General features: G+C 38.0%; 1 protein-coding gene across 1 annotated transcript in view; it reads right to left on the bottom strand.

Moving 5' to 3' along the window:
• Positions 1–1230: 1230 nt before the first annotated feature.
• The window catches only part of LOC107593831 (GREB1-like protein), a 60253-nt gene continuing 43338 nt past the window's right edge, over positions 1231–18145 (bottom strand). Inside the window, 18 exon segments of the mRNA XM_016283708.1 lie at positions 1231–1913; positions 3841–3979; positions 4216–4416; positions 5406–5547; positions 5648–5854; positions 5935–6103; positions 6939–7143; positions 7644–7805; positions 7991–8136; positions 8463–8618; positions 8700–8802; positions 9880–10397; positions 11837–12087; positions 13266–13381; positions 13463–13802; positions 14897–15033; positions 16451–16640; positions 16731–16911. Coding sequence (XP_016139194.1) covers positions 1750–1913; positions 3841–3979; positions 4216–4416; positions 5406–5547; positions 5648–5854; positions 5935–6103; positions 6939–7143; positions 7644–7805; positions 7991–8136; positions 8463–8618; positions 8700–8802; positions 9880–10397; positions 11837–12087; positions 13266–13381; positions 13463–13802; positions 14897–15033; positions 16451–16640; positions 16731–16911 — 3527 coding nt within the window. The 3' untranslated portion in view covers positions 1231–1749.

Below are 18145 nucleotides of genomic sequence, written 5' to 3'. Positions count from 1 at the left end.
AAAAGTCCTAGACACAATTCAGAACATTCATCTTCTCCAACATACCATATAGGTAGCTATCATTATGAAATGGCCATTGTCTTTCCAGTTTCACTGATATTAATCGTCTCTTCCGGACTGGAGTTTGGGATTGTGTCATCGTCATCAGGGTTCCTTAAGGCATTCACAGTGTGCAACTCCAAAACATCCCCAGCTACTTCAATAAAGGGAATGTTTCACTGAAGAATATGATTAATCGATGCTACCTTTAAACAACATGACCTTAAAGGGATAGTTCACCCAAAAAGGAAAATGTGATGTTTATCTGCTTACCCCAGGGGCATCCAAGATGTAGGTGACTTTGTTTCTTCAGTAGAACACAAATGAAGATTTTTAACTCAAACCATTGCAGTCTGTCAGTCATATAATGGAAGTGAATGGGAATCACGGCTTTGAGAGTCAAAAAAACATACACAAACAAAACCAAATTAAACCCTGCGGCTCGTGACGATACATTGATGTGTAAAGACACGAAACGATCTGTCTGTGCAAGAAATTGAACAGTATTTATATCGTTTATTACCTCTGATTCACTGCAATGTCCGAACTGTCACGCAACGCGTCTTCTTCTTCGTCTTGCTTTATGGCGGATCGCAGACTTATAAGTGCATTACCGCCACCTATCTCTCAAGTGGACCATTGCCACTCTATCTACAATCTCAATTAAGAGTGTCAATGGTCCATTTGAGAGATAGGTGGCGGTAATGTTGAGAAGGACAGTTCGGACATTGCGTGAATCAGAGGTAAAAAAACAATATAAATACTGTTCAGTTTCTTGCACTGACCGATTGTTTCGTGTCTTTACACATCAATGTATCATCACGAGCCGCAGGGTTTAATTTGGTTTTGTTTGTGTAGGTTTTTTTGACTCTCAAAGCCGTGATTCCCATTCACTTTCATTATATCATTCATATAACCTTCTGGATCCATTGCAACGCCCAAACTTGGGTGACTGACAACTCTGAGGAGCAAGGGATGTTTTTTGAATTACATCAGGTAATATCTTTGGCAAGATAAAAGATTATAGAATCTTGAGGGGGGAAGTTGTGGCCTAATGGTTAGAGAGTCGTAACCCAAAACGGTTGCAGGTTCGAGTCTCGTACCTTTGCTCCCCGGGCGCCGCAGCAAAAATGGCTGCCCACTGCTCTGTGTGTGTGTTCACTGCTGTGTGTGTGCACTTAGGATGAGATAAATGCAGAGCACTGATTCCTAGTATGGGTCACCATACTTGGCCACATGTCACGTCACTTTTTTGATGACATTGCCCGATGAAATGCTCCCAAGACTACACACCTAAAAGCATAATGAGCTGTTGTGTGAGCGTCCCGATTGAGGAGTTTATAAGTCTTTGGTGGACTGCATTAATGATGAGCAGTACATAAAACAGGCAAAAAGAAAGAAAGAATAACAGTACAGTAGTACGTCCTTTTGTCTCATGACAAAAAGCCCTGAGATCATATGTAGAAGGACATATCCTTCGCAGTGTCCTTGCGTGTTAGGACAAGCAAAATCACCAACAAACAAAGTTTTTCCAAAATATAAAAAGGGAAACACAAAATCTGTATCTGTCATTTCTTCAAAGTATCTATCCTCAAACATCGTCTGAGGTAGTGTTGAGAATCTCAAGTCTTATTCTCTTCAGAAGCAGGTGTTGGAGAGTTACGATGCTGGAAAACAAACAGCCAAGCAGTTGAAATGGAGATGAGGAGATTAGATATGGCGGCCGGTGAGGAAGTAGAGGGGACGGTCCTCGCTGCAGTTAGCCGTCTGAAACTCATCCCGCAGACGAAACTGCCACTCGTCCTCCAGCTCCAAACGCACAATAGTCTGACGCAAAGAGCTGCGGTCCTGACAGATCACGCACAGCGTGGCGCCTGCAAGACGAGCGATAGAAATGATGATGATTCAAATCTTCTTATAGGACCACAATGTGCTTAGAGAGGTGTGCTGTTACTGTTCTGATGACTCTGATGAACTTTCATATTTAAAGGGTTAGTTCACCCAAAAATGAAAATTCTGTCATTAATTACTCACCCTCATGTCGTTCTAAACCCGTAAGACCTCCGTTCATCTTCGGAACACAAATTAAGATATTTTTTATGAATTCTGAGGGCTCTCTGACCCTCCCATAGACAGCAAGGATCCTTACACGATCAAGGTCCAGAAACGTAGCAAGGAGATCATTAAAATAAACCATGTGACATCAGGGGTTCAACCGTAATTTTACGAAGCTACGAGAATACTTTTTGTACGCAAAGAAAACTAAAATAACGACTTTATTAAACAATTCGTCTTCTCCACCGCGCCACCCTGGTGCCATTTTGGAGAGTATCTACTGAAAGTAAACAGCGTATGCTATTCTGTGCCAGCTGCGTCACGCGGATACGTTGTTTTCGTTTAAATCAAAGCGTAAACAACGTTGAAAACGTATCCGTGTACATACATTGCTTACGTATATGATACTCTCCAAAATTGCACCAATTTAAAGGGTTAGTTCACCCAAAAATGAAAATTCTGTCATTAATTACTCACCCTCATGTCGTTCTAAACCCGTAAGACCTCCGTTCATCTTCGGAACACAAATTAAGATATTTTTTATGAATTCTGAGGGCTCTCTGACCCTCCCATAGACAGCAAGGATCCTTACACGATCAAGGTCCAGAAACGTAGCAAGGAGATCATTAAAATAAACCATGTGACATCAGGGGTTCAACCGTAATTTTACGAAGCTACGAGAATACTTTTTGTACGCAAAGAAAACTAAAATAACGACTTTATTAAACAATTCGTCTTCTCCACCGCGCCACCCTGGTGCCATTTTGGAGAGTATCTACTGAAAGTAAACAGCGTATGCTATTCTGTGCCAGCTGCGTCACGCGGATACGTTGTTTTCGTTTAAATCAAAGCGTAAACAACGTTGAAAACGTATCCGTGTACATACATTGCTTACGTATATGATACTCTCCAAAATTGCACCAGGGTGACGTGGAGGAGACGAATTGTTGAATAAAGTCGTTATTTTTCTTTTCTTTGCATACAAAAATTATTCACGAAGCTTCGACAAATTACGGTTGAACCCCTGATGTCACATGGATTATTTTACCGATCTCCTTTTTCTGAGCCCTGATCATGTTAGGATCCTTGCTGTCTATGGGAGGGTCAGAGAGCTCTCGGATTGCATCAAAAATATCTTAATTTGTGTTCCGAAGATGAACAGAGGTCTTACGGGTTTGAAACAGCATGAGGGTGAGTAACTAATGACAGAATTTCATTTTTGGGTGAACTATCCCTTTAATATTTATGTGGAGTGGGATTTTGGACCACTAAGCTTACACTGTGTCCTGACCATTTTGAAATTTGAATTTGCTATTTTAGTTATAAAAACAAGGTTTTCTGTTTGAGATGATAGAAATGGGAAAGTTTGGAATCAGTAAGATTTGTACTTTTATTCAGCAAGGATTCATTAAACTGATTAAAAGTGACAGTAAGACCTCAAATCAGCATGTTAGAATGATTTCTGAAGGATCGTGTGACTCTGAAGTCTGGAGTAATGATGCTGAAAATTCAGCTTTGCATCACAGGAATAAATTACATTTTAAAACAGTTATTTAAAATTGTAATTTCACAACATTAAAGTTTTTACTATATTTTCATCAAATAAATGCAGCCTTGATGAGCAGAAGAGACTTATTTAAAAAAAAAAAAAAAAAAACATACTGGCTTATTGACGAGTGTATTTTGGATTTTTCTTTTTCTATGAAATATTTTTTCATATTCCAGCAGTAAGGGACCCGGCCTCACCTTTGAGGAAGTTGAATTTCTTCAGGAGGCTCGAAACGACAAAGGAGTCACACAAGTAGAGCAGCAGCCCACTGAACATCACCCCTTGATGATTCACATTCACTGAGTGCGGCCGAGAGCTCATGTAACACGTCTGAATCTGTAAATACAAAGAAAGCACAACACATGAACAATTTTTTCCAACTGAACTAATACACATACACTGTCAAAAAAGACTGTGAAAAGAGCTGCATGAACATTCTTCAAAAATTCTCCTTTTGTGTTCCAGGAAACAGGTAATAGCACACAGGTTTGGAGTAATATTAAGGTGAGTAAATAATCAAAACTTTTTGGTGAACTATCCCTTGAAGTGTGAGACTCATCATTTATTTGTACCTGTGGGCCGAGGTTGAGGTAGCTGTCTATGGACAGCACAGGGTTAGCGCTGTTACAGAGGGCCAGAGGAAAGAGCCGGTGGCTACAGGACTGCAGAAACTTCTCCAGCAGGAACTGAGCCGGCGCGGACAGCAGTGTGTGTTCACTGTCCGGAGCGCACACATACTGAGACGCACACACACGCACCGGGGTCTCCATCCTCTGCGGCACAAAAGAGATGCAGGGAGAGGGTGTTTTCGAGATGTTAGACTCTTACAATTACACTTGTTCTTTACAAACTGTAAAAATATTTTTACAGTCCCAGAAACGTGACAAATCCAAAAAATATCTAATCTAATCTAATCATTTTAATCTCCCAATTTGCTGCTAAAGAAACATTTCTGATTATTGTCAATGTTTAAAACAGTTGTGCTGCTTAATATTTTTGTGGAAACTGCGATATGTTTTTTTTTTCCAGGAATCTTTGATGAATACGAAGTACAAAAGAGCAGCATTTATTTGAAATAGTTTTTTTTTTGTAACAACATAAAAGTCTTTACTGTTACTTTTGATTTAATTTAGTGCATCCTTGCTGAATACAATTATTAATTTCTTAAATTAAACCTTACTGACCCCAAACCTTTGAATGGTAGTGTAATACTACACATTATATTGATTTATATATCTATATTTAATTATAGAAATTGCACAAACGAAGACTGTAAATTTTAGGATGATATAAAGCTCAGTTGTTTAAGTCACTAAGGCCCGGTTTCACAGACAGGCTTAGACTAAGCCAGGATTAGGCCATAGTGCAATTACGACATTTAAGTACTTTTTTATAAACGTGCTTAGAAAAAAACATTACTGGTGTGCATCTTAAGACAAAACACTGGCACTGATATATTTTAAGATGAGTCAGTGCAAGTTTCTTTCAGTTGAAACAGCTCAGACTTACATTTTAGTCTAGGACTAGGCTTAAGCCTTATCTGTGAAACCAGGGGTAAGAGTTCAGGGAACTGCGTTTAAAATGCATGAAATGTTCAAAATGCCAGCATCAATATGACTGGTTTCGTAGCGCCCACTATTGAATGTACAATATAACTGCAGTTACCATTAACTCCATGCTAACAAGCTAATATTAGTGTTTGGATGTAATTAAACATTTTGAAGCAGGCCTTTCAGCTCTGAAGGGACATTATGAAGCTCACCATGAGTTTGGGCTTGATGAGGAAGTCTTTATGTCCTCCGATGGGGATGTGTTTCTTCATGATGCTGAAGTGATTGAACCGACAGAGCAGAAGACCGCTGCTGTTTGCCCTCAGGTTAAAATCCACTTCTTCACATGTGAACCTACACACACATTTAGACCGTTACAGGTACATCATTTATGACACAAAACACCCAACACTCAAAACGACATGATCTTCCCTCTCAAAGTGCAAACACTCACCGGTTGAGGTCATACTGGACGTTCTGGGTGAGGTCGACATTCAGCATGACGAGGTCGTGGAGGTGACAGCGAGAGAAAGGGCTTGTGGGAGCTCGAGAAGACAAAGCACTGCTCCATTTGCGCAGGCCACACATGGCATACAGAGAGATCTTAGGAGTGGCCTCCATGTGCTGCAGGACGCTCTTCAGTGACACGTTCATGGCCTCACTGAGAGAGAGAATCCAGAGATGTTAGACAACGAAGACATTCCAACAAATCCGTACATGGATCCATCCATCATTACATACCTGTTGCCCTCGGGTCCAGGCTGATGGGCGTTCCACAGGACGCAGGAGTCATCCATCATAACGATGAAGGGCCACACGTCCTGTCGTTTGACGCCCTGTTCCTCTTGCCTGTTCCTCTCCAGCTCCAGGTTGTGGTAGGACAATTCCTTGATCATGAATCGAGCTGCTCCTGAAACGTCACATCAATACAATCAGTCACAACAAGAGCAACTATGAAAGTTTGTTTCCGCCACTGAATAATAAAATAAAAAATAGATAATTGCAACTTTCTTTCCCTTGCAAATCCTTTTTTTTTTCTCAGAATTGCGGGACAAACTTGCTTGAGTTACAAAGTCTGATTCTGAGGAAACAAGTTACAATTCTGACTTTATCATACAATTCCAAGTTTATATCTCACAATTCTGAGAAAAGAAGTCACAATTGCAGGATATACTGCAATATACTCACAACTGCAAGAAAAAAGTCAGAACTGTGAGAAATAAGCGTGCAACTGCAAGAAAAAAGTCATGCAGTTCTGACTTGCTCTAACTTGCAATTGTGAGTTTTTATATCATGCAATAATTTTTTTCCTGCAATTGCAGTTCATATCTCACACTTTCTAACTTTATTACATGCAATTGCGAGTTTATATCACACACAATTCTGAGAAAAAAAGTCAAAATGGCAAGATATAAATGCTGCAAGAAAAAAAAGATTGAATTGTGAAATAAATATATATATATATATATTTTTAATCAATCGCGGAAACATTATGGATGCAATAAAAACTGAAAAGTCAACAATTACTGTCATGCAGTGGCTGATTTTATCTAAATCATTACAATTACAATATTTTATTTGCTCTTTAAAAGTACTATACATTGCTAAAAGTAAATTTAGGCAACATTCTCTATTATTATTTTTGGAACAATCTTAAAACCTACTGTTACAGAAACACCATTAGAATAGTGCTGAGTTGTTTCAGTCCCAATAATGAATACGCAATCTTCTTCATCATTACTCACCCACTCCGGAGTTGTTGAACATGGCAGGGAGCACCAGAAGGATGTGGTTGGGCCAGTATTTCCTGTAGAGAGGCATTTCATATTGCTTGACCACCAAAATGTGCAGGTGCTCGGCCCCCTCCATGGAGTGGTAGATGTTGAGCAGGCCGTGCTCCTGACGGCCCGTGGTGGGTGTGAAGATGGGACTTTTCAGCATGCCAGACTCCTGAGTAAGCAAACAGAGCAACACGGTCACTTTAAGACAACTCGTGAAATAAGACCGGAAAACATAATGTAAAAAACACAGGCGGTGACTCAGCAACCAACAGGACTTTATATACCGGTATATAATATATAATCCACTCATATATATAAATGTAATATATCTTTGATATATAACAGAAATCTTTTTTACAATTATAAATGCCTTTACTGTCACTTTTCATCACTTTAATGCATCCTTTCTGAATAAAAGTATTAATTTCCTTAAAATATTTCTTTATCTTATTTAACTGTTAGAAGTCATGCTACTTTTACAGTGTTTTTTTTATTTTTTTTGGACTACAGACATAGTCAACGTTTGTCTGTTTATGTTCCACAGGAAAAACAGCATACACAACATGAGGGTGAGTAAATAAGGACAGATTTTTCATTTATGTTTAAAGCGGCTAACCAATTTCCAAACAAAGTCATTTAGTGCTTGTTATTAATAAGTGTGTCGCTCACCTTGTCTGAGATCAGCGGGAGCCGCATGCTCTCTAAATGACTGCCCTGCTGGCTGAACACAAAATGAGGCTCTTTGGCTTTAGGAATGATAAAGTGCAGCTGGACTTCCTCTCCCAGCATGGATGAGCAGAACGTGAAGGCATGGAAGGTGCAGTCGGACAGCTAGACTCACACACACACACACACACACACACACACACACACACACACACACACACACACACAGAACATCTTACCCGTCAGTCATATACCTGTCTAGACATGTTATTACATATGTTTGAGGTGTTTTGAAATGATAGCATTTAAAAATATGTCAGTAAGTGTTAATGTATCACATATGTCCTCACCTGAGCGGCAGGAGCAGGCTCGCTGTAATGGTGGCACTGCTCACAGTGGTGAAATGCATTGTGGGCCGCAAACAGGCTGAGTCTGACAGACACTGTGTTTCTCTTCGGCAGCTCCCCTTCTGCCTCTAGTCTTTCTGTTTTAACCCCTGTGTTTCATGCGAGGATGCAAAACAGCACATAAGCATACCTGCTATTTTCATGTTGCTCTGAAGCGGGGCACACCATAATAAAAGTAAGTAAGTAAGTAAGTAAGTACAATTTATTTATATAGCACCTTTCACAGAGGAGTCGCAAAGTATTAAATGAAATCAAAACAAATTAAATACCACCAGCTGTACAAATACTACAAAATTCAATAACAGCCAAACCATATTGTTAATTAAAAGCGTGTCCAAAAAGATGTCTTTTTAAGTGTTTTTAAAAAGATTCTACAGAACCCATAGTTCTCAATGTTAAAAGAGCAGTTTATTACCGTTCAGTGTCTTTGGCATCCTGTCTGCATACACTGGACTCACGTATCTGAACTTGGGGTCACTGGGGTAGAGGTCAAAGGGCAGTTTGCGGATGTCCTCCACGTCAGGCCACTGCAGCCCACTGGCAGGGGGAGCCTTTGATTTGTCTTGCACATCTAGAGATTTCAATTGAAGGTCATTAAAAAAGGTCAAGGGAAGGAGCATCGGGTGAAGTAATGTGGAGAACACTTTCTCACCCTCCTCCAGCTCTTCTTCATCATACACGTCCACCTCCAGCAGGCGAATCAGCATACGGAACAGGATTCGCAGAAACTGCAGATACGCACCTGTTTTTCCAACCTTCAACCAAAAAAGAAAATGAGACCCTGGATGCTTGGTGGCGAAGAGGCCAAATAGCATGAAACACAGGTCATTGTAAATGGATGTGGCTTAGTAACAGACATTGTGCATTTTTGTATATTTGAACTATTTATTAATATTTTAATACTTAATGTTTAAAATATTTTTGAATGCTAAAATCTTTTTGTATGTTTTGATTATTCAGTTTTTTTGCACATTTCAACTACTTTTATATAAATATTTTATATTGTATGTATATATTTTGTATTGTATTATATAGAATGCAAATTTCTTTATTTTTTCATTTTCATTTTATTTATATTAAAATTTTTTATACAAAATACATTTGTATACTTTGTGTATTTTAACTGTATATTTTGTGTATTTTAACTATTTTTCATATTTCATAAAAAAATATATTTTTGCACATTTTGTGTATTTTAACTGTTTTTAACTATTTAAAAAAATAGTTTTTTGAAATATTTTGTATATTTTGTGCATTTTAACTATGTATAGTTAAATACATAGTTCTGTATCTTTTTTAACTATCCCTTTTAATATTTATTGAATATATTATTATATATTTATATTTTTTGTATTTTTGTCCATTGCATGAACTACGGGTATGTATTTTGTACATTTGCTTGTATATTTAATTTTTTACAAATCTTTTTTTTGCATATTTTGTGTATTTTATCTGTGTATTCTTTTTAACATTTCTAAAAAAAAAAAACTTTTACAAATATTTTGAGCATTTTAATTATATTATATATTATATTATTATATAATTAATATTAATATAAATTAATATTTTTTTCAGTATTTGTATATATTTAATCTAATAAATATTAAAAAACAAAATACAATTAATTCTAAATATTTTTGTATATTTTTGTGTATTTTAAATGTGTATTTCATATTGTTTTTGTCTATTTAATAAAATATTTAAACTTTTTTTCAAATATATATTCTACCTGTATTTTTGATCACTGTATCGTCGATACACACACAGCACCAGCAGTGATGCTCGCCTTAACAAACAAAACATTCTCTTTTAACCATTGCGCTACTCCTCACCTGTGGTGGTCCACTCAGCAGCAGTCTTCTGGGATGGGGCAGAGCCGGCCCTTCGTAATCCGCGTGGTGCTGCCTGGCTGTGGTCCACTGGCGGTAGTACAGGGACTGCTCTGCCCCTCCGAGAGCGTGAGGAACCGGCGGTCTGAGCGGGCTGTTCCAGGCCACATCCGCGTGAGGCAGCAGAGACGCTGAGCTGGGCTGACCCAGCGCCTCAGGGGCCAGCAGGACGTACGCCGCCCGGGACAGCACCGCCGTCCGGGGGAAGACCTGCGCCCGGCTGCTTTCACGCGGGGCCTGCGTGGACTGGCTCGGCTGCTGAGCTCCCGGAGAGGAGGAAGAGGAGGAGGACGATGAGGCAGAGGAGAACGAGGACGAGGGAGCCTGGGAGTCACACTCCTGTTTGAAGCGAATGGGAGACGAGCAAGAGTCCATTATATTTCTGCTGCTGGACGGGTTGCTGTGCGAGGATGGTTTGTCCAGTACACTTGAAGAACTGACGCCGTTTTCTGTGATGGAGCCTGAAAGAGAACAAAGATGAATGATATTAGATCATGTGACCAATCCAGACCAGAATCACGCCCAGCTTGTGTCCAGTGTCCCTCTCTGAGGGTGCTTCTTAAATTAGTGAGGGTGCTCTAACTATATATATATATATATATATATATATATATATAGTGCAAAGAGCGCTCCGTTCATAATCACTAAAAAGCTGTCACTCATCTTAGGTCATTGCAGTCTCACAAAGATACGTTAGTATCAATAAAGTTCTCTATGCTGCACAACGAATCTCTTATTTACATCATGTCTACACTTTGATATAATGAGATGATTCATGATGAATACGATACCTGAACAAAAACTCAGGCGATCTGAGCAGTGAGTGGATTCTAACGTAAACAGCCTCTGATTCAAGAAATCAACAGATATGTCTGTGATTAGCTACTTTGCTCAACGCTGCAAAAACACGTTGAAATAGAAATCGATCTCCAGAGCGCAAATCATAATGCACTGGATAGTTTGCCAAATCTGGAATACAATGCCATTCATACAGCTTTAACTGAGGGTGCTTTTGATTTGGTTTGAGCACCCCCGTAGAACCGGGCCTGGTTCCTCACCAGAAGGGCTGTCAAAATGGCTGAAAAACTAAATTTGAATTTTGTACTTAAATATGATCAAAATTCGAATTATATTCGAATTTAAAATGCATAATTTCAGTTAGGGTGAAAAAAAGCTTTTGGCTTTTCTTCTGAGGCCACAAGAGGGCAAAATATTACTAATGTACGTTTATTCAAAGCATAAGATAACATGACAATCTGTGAAAAAAGTGCATAATGTTTAAAATAATGTTTGTAAACCAATTATAATTAATTAAGTTGCTTAAACAACTATAAACAAATTAGCATCATGTATGTATGCATAGTTTAATACAAAGGGCGGAAAGCCAATCACAGAGTACATTTTTCATTTAAAATCATGAGATGCAGTGGGATGGGGAAAAACCCCGCCATAAAGTCTCAATATATGTTTTTTTCAAAGTTAAACTTGCATTAATTTTACATGGCTTTCTAAACATGCGGCTCTTTTGTGCGAGATGCGAGTGCAACGGTGATAGATGTCCCTCTAGAAAATGCACGAAATATGCGTTCTGTGTGAACGGCTTGGTTTCAGTTTTGATGTAAACAAGACCTTCTCCGCATTGATGTTCTCTTTTCCCACAATATTTGTAATTAACAACGCAGCAGCGCCGCATCTAGTGGCTTCAACTGGATAGGCTAACAAAAACATCAAAATGCAACGATACTTACATCGTCATCGCATCTCGTGCGCCACTGATAAGGCTGCCTCCTTAACGCACACCTAAAATTCGAATGCAACGTTTTCGCATTCGAATGTGGATTTTTATTTTAAATTCGACGAATATTCGGAATTCGATTTTTTTTTTGACAGCCCTACTCACCAGAGGTCCTGGTGGCAGCGCTGGCATTGCTGGGTGGTCTCTCCAGCTCCATCTGGAGCTCGTCGTGGTCTGCTGTTTCTCCCGAGCTCCTCTCGTCATCTGTCGGTCTCTCTTCTCTGCCCGCTGGCGTTTTGGTCTCGGGTATTACTCTGCGTGTCACGTACGAGCACGCCAAACCCACTTCCTGTTCCAGTGCCGTACGCGTCAGGTAGCTGGAGTCGATCAGCCGCAAGTCACAGTACTTCAGCGACCTGCATAAAATCACACGCAAACACACTCAGTCTTCATGTGTCCCTTCAGAAATTAAAAAATACTGTCAATTTTCATTTGTCCAACAGATTTTATTTGATCTTTTGGATGGTGCATAGTCTTTCAAAAAGACCAACATGAAGTGTATTGAAATAATGCTACTGGACAGTTTAAACTATATATGTACATGGGGAAGATTTTAGAACTGTAGCTGTAACAACTGTAGTAACCACTAGGTGGTGCTCTTTTTAACAAAATAAAGAGGAAACCAAAAGACTAGAAGTCACTGTGCAGCATTTTTTATTTATCAAGGCCATTATATAATGTCAGATAATTAACTTATGTCTTATATTGAAATATACTGTAAGCCTGAAGATTTCATGTTTAACTTCAGGTTTGATTTCAAGTAGAGGTTTGTCATTAAAGGCAATACATTATTATTAATATTATTAAATCTAAAAATAAATAATACTTTCACATTAACAGAAAATTATAACATATTAATATTTGTAGTTAACAAATATTTGTTTTAATTTATTTTACACATTTAATGAATAAATAAAAATGAAATAATTTTAATTAAAATATAAATAATTTTACCAGAAAAAAATATATATGTATACTCCACTGTTGAAATTGCTCACCAAGGCTGCATTTTTTTGATAAAAAATACAGTAAAAATAGCAATATTGTGAAATATTATAACAATTTAAAGTAAATGTTTTCTATTTGAATACAAATTAAAATGTAATTTATTTTTGTGATAAATGTATATATATATATATATATATATATAGCTGGAAAAACGTATTTGAATTTAATAAATTATTAATAAATAACGGCTTATAGTTATAGTTGTGTTTCAGTTAAACATAATTGTTGCTTTATTCTGTAAACTACTAATGACATTTCTTAAAAATGTTAAATAAAAATGTCATTTAGAAAAATTTTTGAATAAAATGACAATTGGTAAAAAAAAAGATGCCATGTTTATATTAATTTTTAGACAAAACAATACCAATGTTTTAACTTCAGAAGAGTTAAGAAATCAATATTTGGTGGAATAACCCTGATTTTCAATCACAACAAATGAAAACATTTGTTATTTTGACCATACATCATTTTCTGAGAAAAAAGGCTCTCAATGGCTATATATAAAGAACAACATCACATGGAGTACCTTGGGAAGGTCTCTCCTAGAGGATCTTTTCCTGTGAGGATGACGATGCACGGAAGTCCTTCCAGATCTTCATATGTATGTGGGACCCATTCTTCATTCTTACAGCCTCTCCAAGCCTGAAATGCACAGATGGGTTACTCCAGCCTTATTCTGGTGATTTTAAGTAGCCCATATTCATGAGGGGATCTGGTTCGTACCCGCAGACGTGCACAGAAGTGAACCGGCAGGCTGATCTCAGCAGCAGGGCTTCCCAGCAGCACAGCGAAGCGGTACTGTAGACCCAGCTTATCCCGGGCCTCCTCCAGGCGCTCCTGTGCCAGCCGCGCCAGCTGCAGCGAGGGCACACGCACCAGCAGCATGTGTCCGCACCCGTGCCTGCTGCGGCCCGGCACGCTCAGCAGATCCTCCACCATGGCGAGGGTCTGAGGGGTCACGTGATCCCGCAGCGACGGGGCCGCTGTGAGGGCCATCAGGGCCTCTGTGTACTGCTGTATCAACAGATAGCTGCGGATCACCATGCTGTGCAAATGCGGATGCCTGAAATCAAAGACACAACGAGGGATATAAACGGAAAGAGACAGCACATGCATATGGTTTGAAATGCACAAAAGCTGCCAGTTTAGACATGGATCTAAGTCTGAGACAGGGTTATCAGAGTTAACTAAAACATGTTTTTTGTTACTTGAAATCAAATAAATATATACTGTATATATAAAAAAAACATACTTATTTTAATCCAGCTAGTTTCCATGGAAATATGTTAAAAGTTTACATTAGGGAACGCTATTCACTATTAACTAGCTGCTCATTAGCATGCATATGTATAGCATAGTGGCTGTTTATTAGTAGTTATAAAGTACATATTAATACATGACCATATTCTAAATTCCTCAACTCGACCCAATACCTAAACATAACTACAACAACAACTACTTACTACAAATAAGCAGCAAATTAGGAGTTTATTCAGGGGAAAACATGTGTTCCATAATCTAAAGTGTTGGTAGAAATAGTTCTTGGTTGTATTTAGTTTTACTTGATGTACTAAAATAACTCAAACTAAACCTGAAATAAAAAAATAATAACTATATAGGTATATATAAGAAAAAGAAATATGACAAAAATGACTAAAACCAAAAATTACAATAAAAAAGAAAATATTAAAATAAAAAAACAATTCAAACTGCAGACAAAAACTAAAATAGCATTCCTTTTATAGCAAAATAACAGTGGTCTGAGATGAACTTAAAGATATAATTATGCATTTACAATGTAAAAGCAGTTAAAAAGGAAGGTCATTTGCTTCTTGTAGTTTTTAAAGCGGTACATAAGACAATACGATACCATCGATACAAAACATGTAGAACACAAAGTAGGATATACATGCATTTATGTGAAGTGTGTGTGTGACAATTGTGTTGAGAATGTTTATAGAGACAAAAAACAAAACATTAATAAAATTAAAGGGAGAGAGAGAGCGAGCGAAATAATTAAATGGGTACATAAACTATGAAAGAACAACAAAAGAAAAAAAAAAGAAGAGGTACGGGGGTACTGAGAAATTGATTTAAATAAAAATGTTATTTTTATTTTAGAAGTACATTCTGAGTGGACATGAAACCGGGACTGACCTCTCCAGCAGGGTTTTGACCATCCGCTCAAAAGCATCGTCACATCGGAGGATTGGACTCGCTACTCCCCACTGCAGGGAGCTGCTGTAGTCCTTCAGCCCAAAGTAGACCAGGTCCTTAGGAGAAGCCTCAGCCTGCTGTGACATGCAAACACATCCATTTTACTTCTCTGAGCAAAACAGTGGTGTTCTCTTTTCACTTCTTTTAGTTCTTGCCTGCAAATGCTTTTAGTGTGTCTATAAACACATCTAGGTCATTATACAATAATCCAGATTCTTTTTATGTGTCTGATGAATAGGAATCTCTGTCACTAATATCATACAGTGTGCTAAAAATGTGATTGCTTTACCGATTGTGTGAATTTGGATTGAAACGGCTGCAGTAAAGATTTTTTAATAGTTACAAACATCCTGGATACTGAGCCACAAAGCACAGAATGTGTTGGAAAGACTTTATTCACAGAGAAAAAAAGCAAACAATAATGGCGACTACCCATTGCAAAAACACCCAAAATGGTAAACCAAAAAACTTGAACTATCCAACATCAAGCCTGAAACCACATATTTAAAAATGAGGCACGAAACGAAAAAGTTTCAACATCATTTTTTCAACAACAACATTGAACACTATTCTGGAGATTGCTTTGCTCAAAATTGGAGACCTCATGAGAAAACTCTTAATTAAAAAGATCATCTTCAATTAAATTTCATATGCATAGATGTTGTAAACTTTAGGCAGTTTGCCGCTAAATTAGTGCATGAAATGTGTTTATGTACGTTACCATTGAAAAAAAATATTTTTTTAAAGAAGACTCACCAAGACCACATTTATTTCTTTAAAAAAAATACAGTAAAACAATGGAGACCTCATGAGAAAACTCTTAATTAAAAAGATCATCTTCAATTAAATTTCATATGCATAGATGTTGTAAACTTTAGGCAGTTTGCCGCTAAATTAGTGCATGAAATGTGTTTATGTACGTTACCATTGAAAAAAAAAATTTTTTTTAAAGAAGACTCACCAAGACCACATTTATTTCTTTAAAAAAAATACAGTAAAACAGTAATATCTGAAATATTATTATTATAATTTTGAAAAACTGGTTTCTATTGTAATATATTTTAAAATGTAATTTATTCCTGTGATGCAAAGCTGAATTTTTATTCTATAATTCTAATCTGCTGACTTGCTGCTCAAAAAACAATGTTGAAAACAGTTGTTCTGCTTCATATTTTTGTGAAAACTGTGAAAATGTTTTCAGGATTATTAATGGACAGAAAGTTCAAAAGAACTGCATTTAATCCGAAAACAGAAATATTGCTGACATTATAAATGTCTTATACTGTCACTTGTAAATTATCAATTTAATGCATCCCTGCTGAATAAAAGTATGCATTTCTTTAAAAAAAACATACTACTGACCTCAACATTTTAAGCAGTAGTGTACGCATATACTCTTAAAATGCTTGTCAATCATCTCATTTACAGTAGCTGAAGTCTCATCTGTCCTCCATAAATTCCTTTACAGTTCTTCTCGGGGTCAGAGAAACTCACCGGGTTCTCAGTGTTGGGCCAGTGCACTTCATTCTGGGTACTGATGCGTGACTGACGGCTCTGCAGGGTGAACGGGAAGCAGCTGACCTGCAGAACCAGCAAGTTCATTGCTTCCAGAACCTCCGGACAGTTCACCACGCGGTCGGCCAATCCCTGCAACTCCCCGTGACAAACCGACCCTGACAGAGCGCTGACGGAGAGAGAGAAGAAAGACAAGACGTCTTAACACTGACCTTTCTGACAGTCGCTTTTACAAAGCGCTCGTCGTTGTTTTTCTCACCTGGTCAGGTCGACGTGCGAGTTGTCATGAACGAGGACGAAGAGCGTATAAGGGTTCTGCTTGACCTTCCTCATGAAGGCCTCCATTTTTGTGTGGACCTCCGCGTCCAGACGCACCACATACTTGTCAGACTTCTGCAGCGCTAATGAGGCGTCCTCTATTCCTAGATCTATCAGGACGCCTAGCAAAGACATGAGGACAACAACATAAAATATATGCCAAATGTCAATACGCCAAAGTGTTGCAGAGTTGCAGCCTCAGAATCAGCTTGGCATCATGCTAACAATTTCACTAGCCGGGTTTCCATCCAAAGTTGCGAATTTAACTTATGCGCAAAACTGAAATATCGCATAAAACATTTGCGAACAAGCATCGTTTCCAAGTCAAAGAGAACAAAATCGTCACTTCCTGATAAACTGGCACTGTAAATCACTAAGAAAAGTAGGAGAATATAATAATTTTCATATATAATAAATTACTTGCGCTTTAGAGCGAGCAGATGAAACAATGAATGCGGTCATTGCTTTCGGAGGTGGATGCTGCTGTTTGTGAACACAGTCCTGTAAGAGAGTTCTGGAGGCAATTATACAGAAATACTTTGAGGACAGACTTTGCTTGTGCATTTCCGAATGACCATAACAACATTTCAGATGCCGTGGAATGAGATCGGTCCGCTGGTTAGTCAGGTTTTGCCGTCCCATAGCGCAAAGTCACGTGAATTTATTTGCAAAATGCATTTCCATCTCCCATTATTCGCATCAACCCTTTTTCGCACAAGTCAAAAACCACCTCAAGCGAGCGTAAAAAAGTTTTTGAGAATTAAGGGATTTTTATTCAAAATTTGGCGTTTTCATCACTCGTTTCTCATGCGATACTTCAAAATGCGCATTAAAATAGGGTGATGCAAACATAGCTATTGATGCGTTATTCGAGAACGGTTTGGTCAATCAAAAACCTTTTGATAACTTTTTGCCCGACTTTGGTAAAAATCAGACCAACGGTCTAGGATGAGCTCGAAAAAGTAGATTTTCAAAGAAATTCTAAATGGCCGACTGCAAGTATAATTGATGTTGACATTCTCGGCATGATCCAAGGAATCTATCAAGAATAGTTTCATTAAAATAGGCAACAATAATTAAAAGCTATTAGCATTTTTTGATCATTCGTTTTAAGCTTTGACCAAAAGGGTGTGCTGTTTTCAAATAATTAAAAATTTTGAAAAATCTCGGCCATTAGAAATGCAAAGTTTGGTGTGCATTTGACTCGGCATGAGCCAAGGTTTGAATTTTTTTTTTTTTTTTACGGTTCAAAAGTTAGTAGCATAAACATGTGCGCTAATTTGAGCTGTTGGTGTTGCTACAGGGTTTGCGTTCGAGACTCCAAACTTGCTATGGTTAATGTTGAGACTGTCCTCT

The sequence above is a fragment of the Sinocyclocheilus grahami genome, unplaced genomic scaffold (assembly GCF_001515645.1).
Source record: "Sinocyclocheilus grahami isolate Dianchi unplaced genomic scaffold, SAMN03320097.WGS_v1.1 scaffold176.1, whole genome shotgun sequence".
NCBI lineage: Eukaryota > Metazoa > Chordata > Actinopteri > Cypriniformes > Cyprinidae > Sinocyclocheilus > Sinocyclocheilus grahami.
This window is presented reverse-complemented; position numbering and strand designations above follow the sequence as displayed.